The sequence below is a fragment of the Antrostomus carolinensis genome, unplaced genomic scaffold, assembly GCF_000700745.2.
Source record: "Antrostomus carolinensis isolate BGI_N321 unplaced genomic scaffold, ASM70074v2 scaffold8367, whole genome shotgun sequence".
Lineage (NCBI taxonomy): Eukaryota > Metazoa > Chordata > Aves > Caprimulgiformes > Caprimulgidae > Antrostomus > Antrostomus carolinensis.
The window spans coordinates 47,533-62,479 of record NW_010326570.1 but is presented as its reverse complement, the minus strand read 5'-3'; the positions used below and the strand labels follow the sequence as shown (position 1 = coordinate 62,479).

Genomic DNA, 14,947 nt, shown 5'->3' with positions numbered 1-14,947 from the left:
TCTGCAGTTTTGGAAGAGCCGCCTGCTATATTGATAGTAACTCTCTGCGCTTCTCGGACTCTAACCAGACTGCATGGCGGTGTCAAAAGGCGGGGGGAATTGTACCCTGTTTGTGGTGGGTGAGGCATGCCAAAGCATTAACCTCTTGCATGCCAAACCTCTCTGCAACTCCTCTCCCCCCAAAGGCCATGGTGTAGCAGGAAGTATGTATGGGATGCTTGCTGGGTTATAAGCATGCCCCTCTGCAGGACTGATGCAAAATGTCCCACCGCTGTGGAGCTATTGTGTCACTTTGTTTGAAGCAGACGGTTGTTCTCTGGGCAGGAGCTTGAATCCTTTTCATCTTCCACCTTGTCTGTGTTTCCAGTTCCAGGCTTCCCCTATCCAACCGCAGCTACCACAGCAGCCGCGTTTCGGGGAGCCCATCTGAGGGGCCGAGGAAGGACAGTGTATGGGGCAGTCCGGGCGGTACCTCCCACAGCCATCCCTGCCTATCCAGGGTAAGCACTGGTCACGAGAGCAGAGTGCTCTGCACAACCATGTCAATTTTGGTTAACCAAAAAATAACTACAATTGTCTGGATGGTGAGCGTCAGGATATTGCTAGTGCCAGAGCATTCTGCACACTATGGCATCCAGTGAGGGCAAATCCAAATTTTTCCATGTCAAGTTCTTGGCTGAAACAATTTTCAGTACTTACAACAGCTAAAAGCACTGATGGATTCCTTCTTGCAATTTCTCAATTGTCTACATGGTATTTGTCATCCATTGACCCAATATGTTATGGTGCTGCTGAGAAGGACGCAAAGAGAGAAGGTCTAAAATTTCTGAAAAGATTCTGCTCTTTGCACTTCACTTATGTCTTCATGTTCAGGAATGAGCAATATTATCCATTACTTTCTTGCCTCACCATCTGGCAGTAGAATACAGAAGAGCCAGTTACCCACAATGGATTTGCTTTCTTTGTTGGAGACGGTTTAAAAAGGTTTAAAACAAAGATTAATCAAGTCCATTAGTTTAGAGTTGGGAGTGTTTGGGATATAAGGAGAATGAAAGTGCAGCATTCTTCTAACTGTTGTATGAAGCACTGGTGAATGCGTGGCCTTAGCATTCTTTGCCCTCTGACTTTTTACTAGTAATGCAGTGGAATAGATGCTGTTACAAAAGAGTATTCTGCTGTTTAAAAATACAAGGAACTAGGTTTATATGTGAGTTTTGTTTTGTGTTTTTGTTTAAATGTGATGAACAACAGATAAATTAGCAAATCCCTTCCAGACTCTCTTTTGTTTTGGTTCTGATTTTGAGGATGCTATATGCATATTGCCTGTCTGGAATTTTACTCGCCATATTTTCCAGGCAGTGCTCTCAGAATAGAAGTAAGAAGGAATCCTCCAACACAGAGAAGTGGACTGACTCTTTTTTTCTTTAGCCCCAAAAGACAAGAAAATAAATTATAAATCTTTTATTAAAATGTGAGGTGGAAGCTACACACATCAGTGCAAGGAGCTAGCCTGATATATGCTGGATAAGTTTGTAGTAGCTGGATAAGCTTCTGTAGCAGATGAAGTGGTGAGAGCTACTGTGGTCCCCCTTTTTAATTTTTTAATTTTTTTTTAAAGTCCAGCCTGATATTTAAAGTAGAGGTTAAGAAAGTAAGCTGCAGTGGTCATGTATCTGTCTAGCTTTGCTCTCTGACAAATCTGGCAATGTTTGTATTGAATTCACTGGAAGAATTTAAATGAGACCTCTTGTCTGAACACATTGGCCTTCTAAATAGTGTTTCTTCTGGGTTTTCAGGTCCACCTCTTTTTGCCACCACTCCTAATTCATGTTCTATATTCTCTAACCATAGCTTCTGACCTGTTTGTCTGTTACTCTAAAAATGACACAATCTGGGTTTATTAGGAAGTGCTCCACAGTGAAACAGAGAAGCAAAGCTGAGCTAAGTGCTGCCGTCTAGCAGAATATGAAACACTTGCACCAGGGAGGGCAGGTGTGTTCCTCATCCCTGGGAGTAATGGCTGGAGCATTCCTAACGAGAGGCTGTCATGAGTGGCTCACTGGGAGGGACTCTAGGCTTGTCTTTGATATAAATCCAGCCTGAGTCCTCTATAAAAGGTTTATTTCCATTTGGAATATGGGCCAGACTCCAAAGATTATCCCTTCAAAATACTGTCTCATGACTGTGTTTACTTGGGTTACGTTGAGTTTGTCTGACCCTGCTGACTGATTTCATGTCTTCATGGATAAGGTACTATCCAGTTAACTTTTGCAGGGCAGCAGTAAACAAGGCAAGTCCACAAATGGCTCAGAACTGTCCCTTGTCCCAAGCACTAGAATGAAATTAATGAATTCTGGTGTTTATTGTCATCATAGTTTGAATCTCTACAAGATATTTTGGGAAAAGGGAAATAGATTCCTTGTGGAATAATAAAAAATGTGCTATTCAGTTCCATGTTTCAGTAACCTATAGGATAGCTGCTGCTTCACATGGGCATTGTTGACCTCCATGGAGTCAGGGACAGGCACACATTCCTGACACCTTACCCTGCATCAGTTGCTTTCTTCCTGGCCAGTGGAAAGATGACACCATAAGATCAGTCAGCAACACTGGAGCGATCAAGACGTAGTGAGTAATGTGGAAGAAGACAGTAAAGTAAGCTGCAGGTTAACTCAGACCCTGTAGAATGAATTGGTTTTCACAAACCCCAGTGGTGTTTAAGTTACAAAACTTAACGGTATCACTGCATTTGAGAGCTTAGCAGAATTGAAAAAATACAGAATGTAGATTAATAAAAGCTCATTGGAATTGCCATACTGGATCAGACCTGAGGGCTGTTCAGGTTGGAGCAAGTTTTAAGTGTCTAGTGTGAGATACTCCAGAGGAAGGTGCAAGAAATCTTATCATTCTTAATAGTTTTAAAATTTATTTTAAGAACTCAAACTAAGATTTACTAATTGCAGGTGTGGAATGTACATATTTACGTATGGACATGGGCGTTTATCCAGGGAAGACCATTCATACCTTAGAACACAATTGCTCAGGCAATTGGAGATGATGTTAGATAGTTGCCTGAGCCTGACCTCAGAATACAAATGCAACCTTCAATTTATAACCAAGGTGGTATTCAATAGAAGTAAGGAGACATTATAACCTCTGATATATAGCATGAGAAAAACCTGTACTAGACTATTGCCCTGATTTGTAGTGGCCGTGCTTTCTAAACAAGAATGCTGACAAATTACACTTCAGACCAAAAGCTGTAAGAATATTAAGTCATTCTGAAAAAAAAACCTGAAAACTTGCCTACTGTAAAACTCTCAACATTAAATAAGCTTGATCAGTTTTATTTCTCACACTGTAGGTTAGGCATTAACTTGTTCATGGTCATTAAATACCTATGTGAAGAGTAGGCTTGCCATAGTAAAGAATAATTTAGTGTGGGATTGTAAGTGCACAGAGGATAGTAGATAAAAGTCAGACTAGATATAAGGCAGTAGGGAGCTTTAAGAGTTTGGAGTGCTTGTTTTGGTTCCTTTTACAACAAAGTCAACTGTTGGTACATCTAAATGATATGACGGCTGCTTTACAAAACCAGCATATTTATTTTTCTTGTCGGTGTGTTTTAGCTCAGCTAGTGGGCCTTTTGGAGATGCCGCTGAGATTTGTTGGGCTGCTGGGCTGCTTTATGCTTCTGGTCAGTCTACATAAGCAGAATAGTCTCTGTGGTTCTCAAATGAAGGTATTTTCTCAGTTTTTGCTGGCATTAAGAATCACACGTATGGGTGTTCGAACATATAAATAAACCTTGCTAAATTTCAGCCCTGGCAGTTGGTGTCAGTCAAGTCCTAACTGAAGAAGAGATGGAAGATGCACGTGTGCTTTGTTGGTTGGACTCAGGAAATGTTACTCTTACCCGTTATCAGTGTTCCTTGCAGTTTTCTCTGGAGAGTTGATGCTAGCTATCATCTTTTGCTGACAGGATTCTAAGTTACAGGAATAGTGGCCTGATCCAATGTGGTAATGCTTATATTCATCCAACTGATTGTGTTTGGAATAACTGTTAAAACTGCTAACCTGTTCATAGACCAACAGTCACTTCCTCTGTCATGCATTTGCCTTTCCTGCAGGAGCAGGTGGAGTATCACTGCTAAAACACTCCTGGTCCTAGATAGAGAACCCAGCAATGTAAGTCACTGCCCCAGGAGCCAAATTCTTTGTTATGCGGTGTAAAAATTCAGCTTAAACAAAAATGATCTTATGGCCTGCTTCTCCCTGCTGAAGTGGCTCCCCTTTTCCTCTAACAAGGGTCTCTATCTTCATATCTGCTCCCAGTGCTCTTGGAGACTGTAGTAACTCTGTCCATTGGGAATGGAGTGTACTTTTCCTGGGGAAGACAGCAAGACTAAATTATTCCAGCAGTAGCTAACACTGCAACAGATTTAAAAAAAAAATAAAATTATTTTTTAGTAATAGCATGCAGAGTTTTGGCAAAATCTGCTGGGCTTTTTTTGTGTGCGTGTGCCTTACAATAGGTAGGTATCTGAGGGTGGCAGGCTCTTGGCAGCATTTCACATTCCATCTGACGAGTAAAAAATTATAATCAGAAGAAAAGCTAGTGTTCCATACCTTCTTTTTCCTTAATGCTACTGGTAAGTCATGCACATCAGATCCATGAACATCGCAGATGGTGGGGCTAATGCTTTTTAAAGCCTTGAGTGAGTTTGTGCAGAGCTATTCAGAGGACAGAACAGGAGGAAATTCCTTGTTATGAAGCACATGCTGGACTCAAACAGCTGGGGGGGGTGTCCCCTCTCTTCCTTCCTCACCCTTCCCTGACCCCTGTCCCCAAAGCGAGCTGCATAGTCTCATGCTAGCAAATGCTCTGGTTAGAGTGTCTCTTTGGGAACCCCAGGCTCTGGTTTAATAATTTTCCTGCTTGAAGTTCTGCGGGAAATAAAAGTATGGCTTAAAGCAGAAAAAGCACCATCCCATGGAAACCCTTCCACTTGCTCCTCTCTGCTATGAAATAGGTTGTTACTACCAGGGACTCCCACTGCACCTTTCAATTCTCGGACCTTGGACCAGTCACCTAACCTTTTTAGCTCATTATCTCTGCTTGTGAAAGCAATGCATTGTGGGTATTTTTGGTTTTTTCTTTTTAATTATATTTCTCTGTGTTTACTTTGATCAGAATTGATTGACTTGTTTTCCTGAGGTGTTGCATTGGTTCTTTAAGATGCTGAATAATAATACTTTGCATGCTTGTGTGATCAGCCAAATCTTACCGCATGTCTAATGTGCAGGGTAAAAGCAGGTGATGTATGGATGTCAGAAACAAAGTCATGCAGCCCTGTGAACCTTGAAATACATAATCATACACAACTCTGAAATGTGCTTCTGACGTAGGTGACTCCAGGCCCTGTGGGATCCCTTCTGAGGGGCTCCTCGATTTCACAAGCCCACTTCATGAAGCTAATGTTGCCATGTGTTTAGGGGGTAACTAAAATCATTCCAGGAGAATAACCAGAGTGGAGGTTTCTAAACCCTTGTTTCTCTTCTTCAGGACATCAGATCTTTTTGAGTCTATTTTTATTGTACAAGATGGTGGATCCCCTCCCTCTCTCCTTTGCATACTGTCTACCCCTCTGCCCGCCCCTTCCCTTTTGCATGCCGTGGAAGATGACTTGGAGCCGTCTAGCGTGCGTGCGCACACACATTCTCTCGCTGATTTGCTCCTGCCAAAAGCCCAGGTTGTGGATTCATACATCACCTGCCTGTGTAAATCGCATGTGCATGCTGCCGTCCTCAATAACCGGAATGTGTTTTCTGTTCTTTTGTTTTTTGTTTTTTTGTTTTTTTGTTTTGTTTTTTGTGTGGATTTTCTGCAGTGTGGTTTACCAGGACGGATTTTACGGTGCTGACCTCTATGTAAGTACACACACCGGAGCCTTCTTGTCCCCAACCCCTGACAAGCCAGCCTTTTTTTTTTTATTTGTTTGTTTTTTTCTTGTTTGGTTTGTTTGGTTGGTTTGGTTTGGTTTTTTTTAAATATCATTTACTTTGATTTTCTTCTTCCTTGTGGATATATATATTTATATATTTAGGAATGCAAGCATGCTTCTCTGTCACTGCGCTTGCCCCTGGGTGCAAGACCTAAGCCTTTGGGTTTCCTGATCATTGCCAGGGTCAGTTTACTGGGTGTCCTGTCCCCCACATGCACACTGCTACTAATCAGCCTGGGAGATGATTAGCAAATTAAAATTTCTCTCAACACTTCTTGTTTACATAATTTGGATATAAAAATAACAGGACTGGTTTAGCCTCAGACCTTCCCTTTCCTTCTCCCCCTCCACCCTCCCCTTTCTCTCCCCTCTTGGGACCCTTTCAGGTTTGATTTGTGCAGCCCACACTAAACTGAGTGATCTATATGTTTAAAAATGTTCATGTGCCACTGGGATGTGGAGATTATCCCTTTGGGGAAGACACTGGGACTGATTAAAAATGGAGAACGAGATGCTAGAGTGAAGACTGACATCTCATTTTGCTGGTAGAAATGGTACCTAAATAGGCTAGACTCTCTTGCCTCTTTGGGGAATTGGGAAGTACAAATATGTGGAGATGTTCAGTTAGAAGAGTGAGCAGCCTCCTCCTGTCTGGGAATTAGCTCTGATACCATGGGAGTCTTTGTCCTGTCATTGTCTTTGTCCTACCCAGCCAGTCTGTGTTGCAAGTCTCCAGGGCATCTGTGTATACGTAGGTCGGTCATGGATGGAGGGATTCTGATGGGCCAGTGAGAAAAGCGGTTTCCTTTCCGATGGAGAGTTATTGCAGGGCAGCTACGGTCGGAATATGCCTTTCAAAGACAAAATGGTCAAGTCTGCTACTGCCCTAGCAAGTTGTGACCTGGCTAGCTCTAGCAGGATTCCCTTTCATGGTATTGTAGGTAATAGCTCTTTGGAGCCGAGGAAGTTTTGTATTGGGTAGTGGCACAGTTATCAGCATGGATTTCACATCCCTGCTCCTTTGAAGCTGCTACTCCTGGCATTTATAAGGAGGACCCTGGGGTTAGACTCAAAATAATGAATGGAATTAGCTTTTGGATTTTGATAGCTTATATGAAGCATAAAGTCTTGTAAAGGCACTTCTCCCAACGCAAGTTACAGCAGTTGGAAGACATGCTCTCTGAGCATAGAGATATTGGGTGCATTTCTTCATTCTTTCATATACTGTTGTATGCACAGTCCTTTAAAAATTGATCTGCCTAGTCAAGTGTTCCTTTATAAAACTGTGTCAAGCACTACAGAGGGTTCTGGGCTTTCTTGCCTCACTTCTAAACACCAGCTTTACAGACCGCTGGTTTGCTTCAGCAAGTAAGAAAGCAAATGAGCAATGCTTAGTGCCTCATCCCTCAGAGTATGGCATATAAGAGGCTGTCATGTTGAAAGGGAAGACTGGCCAGGGTTACTCCCTATTTTTTTTGAGAAAGCTTCTTCAGGGCTTCCATAGCAGATGGGGAGGAGAGGCTTATCTAACATGTTTTAAGGAGAGAGACTTCAGGAATGAAGAATCCCTGTAACAACTTGGTGCTGCCATGCAGTAGCATCATGTAACACAAAACCAAGCCCCTAAGTCAGCTTAGAACTGTTAGGTGGACTTTGGACAGCTGTGCCATTGATGGCTCTGGTGTCACTGTCAGAAAGCAGGATGATAGAACAGAGGACTCATCAAGATACATGGTGGTGCTTTTTCCTACGTTATTGCTGCCCAGAGCCCTCCAATGGAGCTCAGGAAAAAGTTACCATAATTCAAATATGAAATTACCCTTCCAAACAACTTGCTTGGCACAGGTGGAATGATTACAGTGTCCCTGTGCCCCACTGACTTGTTGTGCTTTTCACTACTATGTCCCTCTGGTTGCTGTGAAAGGCTTGTCCAGATTGTGGAAGGGACGGCAGAGGGTACTTAAGTTGGACTGGGCAAAAGGTTAAATTGAGATTCCCTTAGGTCTTCTGAGCCTGTAGGGTTGTGTCAAGGAATGGTAGAAAGGAGCTGAGCTGGCAGGGCATGGTTAGTGGTAGGCAAGTGTTCCAAGTTTGGGCTGCTTTATCTGCATACATGTTCTGCACCAATTTCTCATTTTCTTCCTCCTCCTCTTCCTCACTCCTTTTTTCTTTCCTGGGGCAACCATCCTGCTAGCCATTTCTTCTGTGAAGAAGGCATTCCATCTCTTGTTGGATGCATCCCATTCTGGCAAGACACCTGAATTCATAAAACTACCCGCCCCAGGATGCAGAGGGCTTCATTTCGGATCATAAGAAAGGTTATCTTTCTTCTACAATGGGATCAATCTGGGTGGTGGGGGGGAAACCCAAACAAACCCACCCATGCGAAGACTGCTCCTGCCTGTGAAAAGCGTGCTTGCATCCACTGGAAAGAAAAGGCTGGTGAGCCCTGCCGCGGGCTGTTTGTATGATTGTTTCTTTCCACAGCTGTGTTTTTTTGAACTGCTCTTCCTGTGTTCTGTTATAGAATAGTCTTACAGGAACCAATCATTAGCGCTAAAATACCTCAGGTAGGAGTGCCAGTGTGACCTGCCAACCAATCAGATTGTGGATTGCAGTGGAAAAAACTGAATTATACTAACCATTCCAGCACCACATTAGAGATGGGAACAGAGGCTTTTTTAGGGCAGCGCAGACTCCTGTGTGATCCAAGCCCCTGCTGTAGCAGGGTGGCGTGTGTCCAGATTTCACACCGAGTGGCATTTCATTTAAAAAAAAATTAAAAAATTCAATGAAAGGGTTAACAAGGTCATGCTTGTCCCATTACCATGTAGAAGCACCTGCTGCAATGGACACCGTTGTCCTGTCACCTCTTTTAATTCATTCATGCTCATTTCTGGTGCACATATGCCACCCTTCTAATACAGAAATACTGGAAACAGTTCTAGCCCTTTCTGCTTCTTAACTTCTGTAACAGGGCAGTTGGAGGGTGGAGAAGACACATTTGAGATATAACAAACAAAAGATCCTAAAATTAGGCTTGCTGCCTAAACCTGGCAGGTGGTCAAACGTATCTAACTGGTACCGTGAGACAGAAGTTCCTCCAGGGGTATGGGAACACTTGAGTCTTAGTGGCATAAAGGCTCTATGGAGTAAAGAGAGACGGCAACGCACTTTGTACACCTGTCTAAGGCAGCAAAGGGGAAAAGGGAGGCTTATACCACAGGATGCACTGACATAGCAAGCAGTAGTTTTGGATTTTCTCATGTTCTTGTTAGATTGATCACCTAATACAGACCTGAAGAGTGGAAGAGAAGATGGACCTATTTTGAGCTGAACTGTGTAGTCTTAAAGTGCTCGTTTATCTACATTAACATGCTTAGTAATGGGAACGCTGCTTTAGTTGGGATTGCAGCTTCCTGTCGATGTTGGTTTGCCATGTTTGTGTTATTTCAGAGAATATATTACAATATCAAAAAAGCTATCATCATCTCATGTTAAAGAAGGAATTAAAAAAAAAAATTCTTGCTTTGTTAATGAGCCAAGGATGATAACATCACAGAAGAGTAATTTTAAATTTGGGGTTTTGTGAATACCTGAGCAAATACAGTTGTTTGACAGTTGAGAGCTATGGGCTCAAGTGCTACACATTCACATGGGGAAAGGGGTTTAGCACAGCCCCAGCAACACCGGCAGGATGTCCAGAGAAAGAGAACTTGAATCAAGATAAACAACATTTAGGGTTGTGTTCATCTCTCTTACGAACAATCCAAAAGACTGTACAGGAAAGGACCAGTCTTGATATGGACAGTTGGTTGTTACTGCCCAGTAGAAGTGCATAAACCTTTTCTTTAATTCCCCTATTTCTTTATCAAGGTAGTGTTTAAACTGTCCCTTTGATAGAAACGTCTCTGACTTAACATCTTTGCAAGAAGCTCAGCCACATTTATTTCTTTTGAGATGAGGCTGAAGATTTTAAAACCTGGACCTAAATGGGTAAACCTATCCCTGTGGAATCACTTCACTTAAATAGATGGAGTGGGAGTTTGCATGGCTGTCCTGGGTTTCAGGGACTATGCCACTCAGTGTTGTGTTCTGTTGGAGTTTGGCTCTGGCACTGGAGGAGTGTGGTGCAGCTAGCAACTGCCTTTTTTATTATTATTATTTATTTTATTTGGAAACATGATTGTTCATGTTTGAAGATACTCTGCTCTTATAGTTTATATTTACTAGAGTAACTGAAGTGAGTGGCATCAGAAATCGCTAGGGGTGGTAAGACCATGTAGCTGAGGTTACAGATGAGCTCTGCATACCAGTTAAAGTTGTGTGTGAACAGGAATAGCAGGAGAAAATAACTGGTGCATTAGACAAGCTGAGCAGGGCTTGAGATGCATTGATGGAATTATAGGTGGGTCTTGGGTAATGGAGAACAGGAGCATCAGCTGGGTAAGGCAACCTGCACAGTGTCTCCTTTTCGCTGTGCTGGTCCTGGAGCTTGGTGAAAGCATTTACAGAATAATGAGTAATAGTAACAACTTTCTTCCTCTTTCCTTCACCCTGTTTTGGTGTATTTGGATCTGCTGGTCATGCTAAATACTTCCCTGTGTCAGAAATCCCCCAGCTATCGACACTCATTGCTCCTATGACAGGAACGTACCATGGCCATTATAATCCCCATTTTTTGTTTTATTTGAAGTACACACGAGTAGAATTTGCAGACCACTTTGAACTGAGCGGTTCTGCCTGTGCGTGTGTACCTCTATCCTGTGACTTTTTTTTTTTAATTAACAGTAGCTTCAATTTTGCATCAGTGCATGGTTAAAAAGCAATACACATGTCAACTATTTCTTAACTTCATTTCTCCAATGAATTATTTCTCCTGTTTTTTTTGTTTGTTGTGCAGTTGACTGAAGAAATGTTAACATCCCGCTCTAAATCTCTCAGTGGAGTCTCTGTTCCCTTCTCTGATATAACAGATGGGTTATTGCTTGTTATAATTATTAACATTGTGGTGTGGGACAGGGCTAGGGTGGGAGCCATTTCGGGGGGTGAGGGCGGGAGGCTTCGGGAGTCGTTAAGGTTGGAATGTTAACTCCAGTGGTGACTGACTGTTTCCGTAATAGCAGGTTGTTGTGGCTGCACGCTCTAGTACTTGAGGCTGTGTACTTCACTGAGCTTGTGGTAGAGCCTAGGGCGAACTGCTGTCCCAAGAGAATGCTGGGATGGATAGAACTAGCCAATATGAGTCTGAACGTGGTGACTTTGCTGGTTGTTCTAGCTCCAGATGTCAGCATGCTTAGTTTTTAATTTTGATTAATAAATGTTACGCCATTCCCCCTCCCACACCTGATTCCAACCCTTCTTTTCTTTTCTTCTGTTTTTTTTTTCTTTTGTTTTTGTTTGGTTTCATTTTCCTTTATGAGAGACATGAGTTAAAAGAGAATTACATGGTAACCCTTTTATGGTTTCAAACTGCATCTTGCTGTCATGTTCAGAGTATGTGCCAGGCACATTTTAAATGACTTCTGATCTGAAATGTGGCTGGGCTGGCAAGTGTGGTACGGAGTTGGGGGGGAATCTGGGTGCACACTGAAACTAACTGCCCTGTGGAGGATAGTGCTGGGGGAAAATGGCTCATATGCCATGCCCAAGTGACAGAATCCCATCAAGAGTCCAAGAAGCTTGTAAACTTCAGGGTATTTTTCATACCACAATGATATTGGTATGAAGTTTTGTCTTAATTTGATGAGGTCGATGACAGTTTGATTTGCATTAGGGCTGCACCTCATTCCTCTTATCTCCATCATGTTTTGGAGGTGGAAGTAATGGTGGTGCAATGATAGCATGCAAAAAAAAGTTAAACCTCCCCAAACTATCAGTCCAAAATGCAAGGGTTGAAACAGCTAGATGAGATGAGAAGGGCAAAACTGTAACATGGCATCTTTCAGGCAATATGGTCATGTTTCAGAAGTGTAGACTTGTGTTACTCTTTCTTCTGTTAACTAGGAAATTAAAAAGTCTGTAAGTCCCTCTTCTCCGGAATAGTCCCTAGGCATGTTTTGGACAGCGTGTTAGCCTTCGCGGGGCTAATGCAGGCCCCATAAAAGCAACCAAAATTAATTTAAAACCATTACTTCTAATTTAAAAGCTACCTGGCCCAAAACAGCACTGTTGAGCAAACATGCCTAAATGTAACTAAGAGTGCAAGATCAGCTCTACTACAGACAAAAGATCTGTAGAGAAGAAGTGGTAGAGGTATGTTGAGCTGATTCTGGAGATGGAGAGCAGAAGTCTTCTTTCTGGTCCTTCAAACTCTGAAATGTCAACTGGGGGGAAAAAAAAAAAGCCAGAAGCAATCTGGAGTTTTCTGATTTTATTTATGGCTCATTGTGTTTCTAGCAAATCAGAGCTGGGGTTCATTTACTGTTGCCTCCCCTCCACCCAAGTTAACAAAATTGTGTTCAGAACTGTACAATAAAGATAGATCTAACCCGGGCTTCAGAGCCCTCTCTGCTGCCTGCCGTGCAGCCTCTGCCCCTGGTCTGAAAGGTGGCTGGCCTCCCTCATTCATTATTTCAGGGTGTGCAGAGCTGCCTGTCTGAGCCAGGTCTTCCTCTGCCCCAAGAGCTCCTTCTAGGTGTTCCAGGAGGAGACTCACAGGTCTTCCTCTGGATCTGGATTCACATTTTTGCCAACCCAGCTGTAAGTACATTTTTAGTAACTTCCTCTTATCAGTGTAAGCATTTTAAAGACCTTTACTACAGGTATGTAGCTTGGGCAGAAATGCAGCAGCAATACAGACTGTTTTGGCATAATTTTGTCTCACCTCTTTCCTTCTTACATGGAGGGAGGAGAGAATGGTCTGGGTGGTATCAATGTCAGTTTGCTTGTTGCCAGCCCTGAGACCACCAGGGACTTTCTCTGACCATCTTTTCCTGATTGCTTTTTGGTTTCTCTAGCTATTGATACTTATATGCCTCTGGACTAAATTAAATTCTAGCCTTTTGTGTTTCCTAGTCTTTAAAAAACAAGTAGAGGGGGGAAAAAAGTAGGAATTTCTCTGAATGGTCCCGTTTCTAAAATAAGTACTTCACAGAAAGTGCCCATCTCTGATTTCCCCAGCATAAGAGTAAGGGGACATAAAATTTACATTGCATGCAAGATTTCGGCTCTTGTGGTTTTCAGTTCCTCCATGCCAAATTTAATTTCCTGCAGGGATATAAGTGTGCTCAGGCTTGCTTTATTTTATTCCTTTTGCTAAGCAGTGTAATAGAAGAGTCTCCCTGATCCTTCTGAGGAAAGGAATATACATGAGTTAATGGGTGATGCTTGCGATAGACATGACATGGCAGCTGATGCAGTTTGAAACACTTCCTCTCTTGTGATGTGTGTGACTTTTTTTTTATTTATTTTTTAATGCTCTGCGTGGGTGGGCAGGTATCTGTAAAGTCAGTTCTCTTCTGTCCTGCAGGGTGGATACGCAGCCTACAGATATGCACAGCCTGCTACTGCAACAGCAGCCACGGCCGCTGCAGCCGCTGCAGCAGCTTACAGCGATGGGTATGTAAGGAAGAGGCATCCACGGGGGGCTAGCTTGCTGTGCTCAGGGGTTCAAGAAGCATTGATCTCTCACAGGACTTCTACTACTTTTCCTGTTTCTTTGTCTTACTTGCACACGCACACATGCATGCACAACCCAACATGAAAGACTTGAATGCACGGTTTGTCTCTCTGCTCCTGGGTGGTATTGCCCTCCACTGTATGTGAGCTGGCACAAATCCTGGCCTCTTCCCTATCCTTGTGATTCTCTGCACAAAGGAGGCAGTGTGGTTATGGCCTCAGAGTCAAAAGATTTGGCTTGCCTTGCCAGCTCCTTGCTCTGTGACTCTGGGCAGGTTGTTTAATAACTGGGTGCATTTCTCTCCCCGTCCATAAAGTAAAAATTGCTAAGCTCATCCAGTGCTCTGGGATGCTTTAACATGCAGCTTTGTATGGATACAAAGGATAATCATTAACAGAGTGCTTGACTTAAGATTTTTCATCTTACATGCAGTGAGGCTGTGTTTTAATCCTAGCGTGTGCACGACCATTAAAATTTATTCTCCTTTCTCATTCTGGAGAATCCCTCACTGCTTTCCAATTATCAGCTGTTAACCGTGCCAGTAGCACTAGCACCAACAGTCACTCTCCTCCCAAATTGCAATCACATGAGGTAAGGGATGCACTAGTTGTCATTTCAAAGGTGCTGACCTCTTTCCTACAGGTCGAGCTCATGGCTTCTGCCACATTCGTCTTTGCAGGCCGTTCTCTCACTCATCTCATACGATGCATGGCAGCATGTCCATAGGATCTCTTTGAAGAGGGGCTGCCTGTGTGTGCATGTATGCATACATGTGTGTAGGAGGGCATGCTGCTTCTGCCATTGCCTGTGGTCAGACAGCTGTTTGTCTGTCCCTCCAAAGTTAGTCTTTTTTTTTTTTTTTTTTTTTTTAACATCTTTTCTCCTTTTCTTCAGTTATGGCAGGGTGTACACAGCAGATCCTTACCATGCCCTTGCCCCTGCCGCTAGCTACGGAGTTGGCGCTGTGGTAAGTCGGATTTTCTTTCTTGTGCCGTTTCTCATTTCCAGCATGGGGGACAGCTGTTCACTGGGTATCAGGTAATGAAACTTCACCCAGAAAAACTCTTTTGTTGGGCAAGGAGGTCCTTAGCTGCAGTGCTGGTTTGGCAGTTGTTCTGCATATGTTTGTGTGTGTACACTAGAAAAGGAGACAGGTTGTAGGAAACCAGTTATTACTTGGTCTTGTGCATCCCCTAGTACAAAGGAAATAGCAGAAGAATGACCAAAAATGTCAGGAGCTAGAACATTGTCAGTGAATCAGTAGAACTGCATCAAGGTGATATATAGAGCAAAAATCAGCAATAGTTAGAGATGCAGGACA

General features: G+C 42.9%; 1 protein-coding gene across 2 annotated transcripts in view; it reads left to right on the top strand.

Annotated features, from left to right (window-relative positions):
* Nucleotides 1-14,947, top strand: part of RBFOX2 (RNA binding fox-1 homolog 2) — a 55,782-nt gene that overhangs the window by 39,779 nt on the left and 1,056 nt on the right. For both annotated transcript variants that reach the window (XM_010171609.2, XM_010171611.2), the window contains exons 8-11: nucleotides 368-500; nucleotides 5,892-5,931; nucleotides 13,477-13,565; nucleotides 14,521-14,593. In XM_010171609.2, the coding sequence (XP_010169911.1) occupies nucleotides 368-500; nucleotides 5,892-5,931; nucleotides 13,477-13,565; nucleotides 14,521-14,593 (335 nt within the window). The remainder of the gene's footprint in view (nucleotides 1-367; nucleotides 501-5,891; nucleotides 5,932-13,476; nucleotides 13,566-14,520; nucleotides 14,594-14,947) is intronic.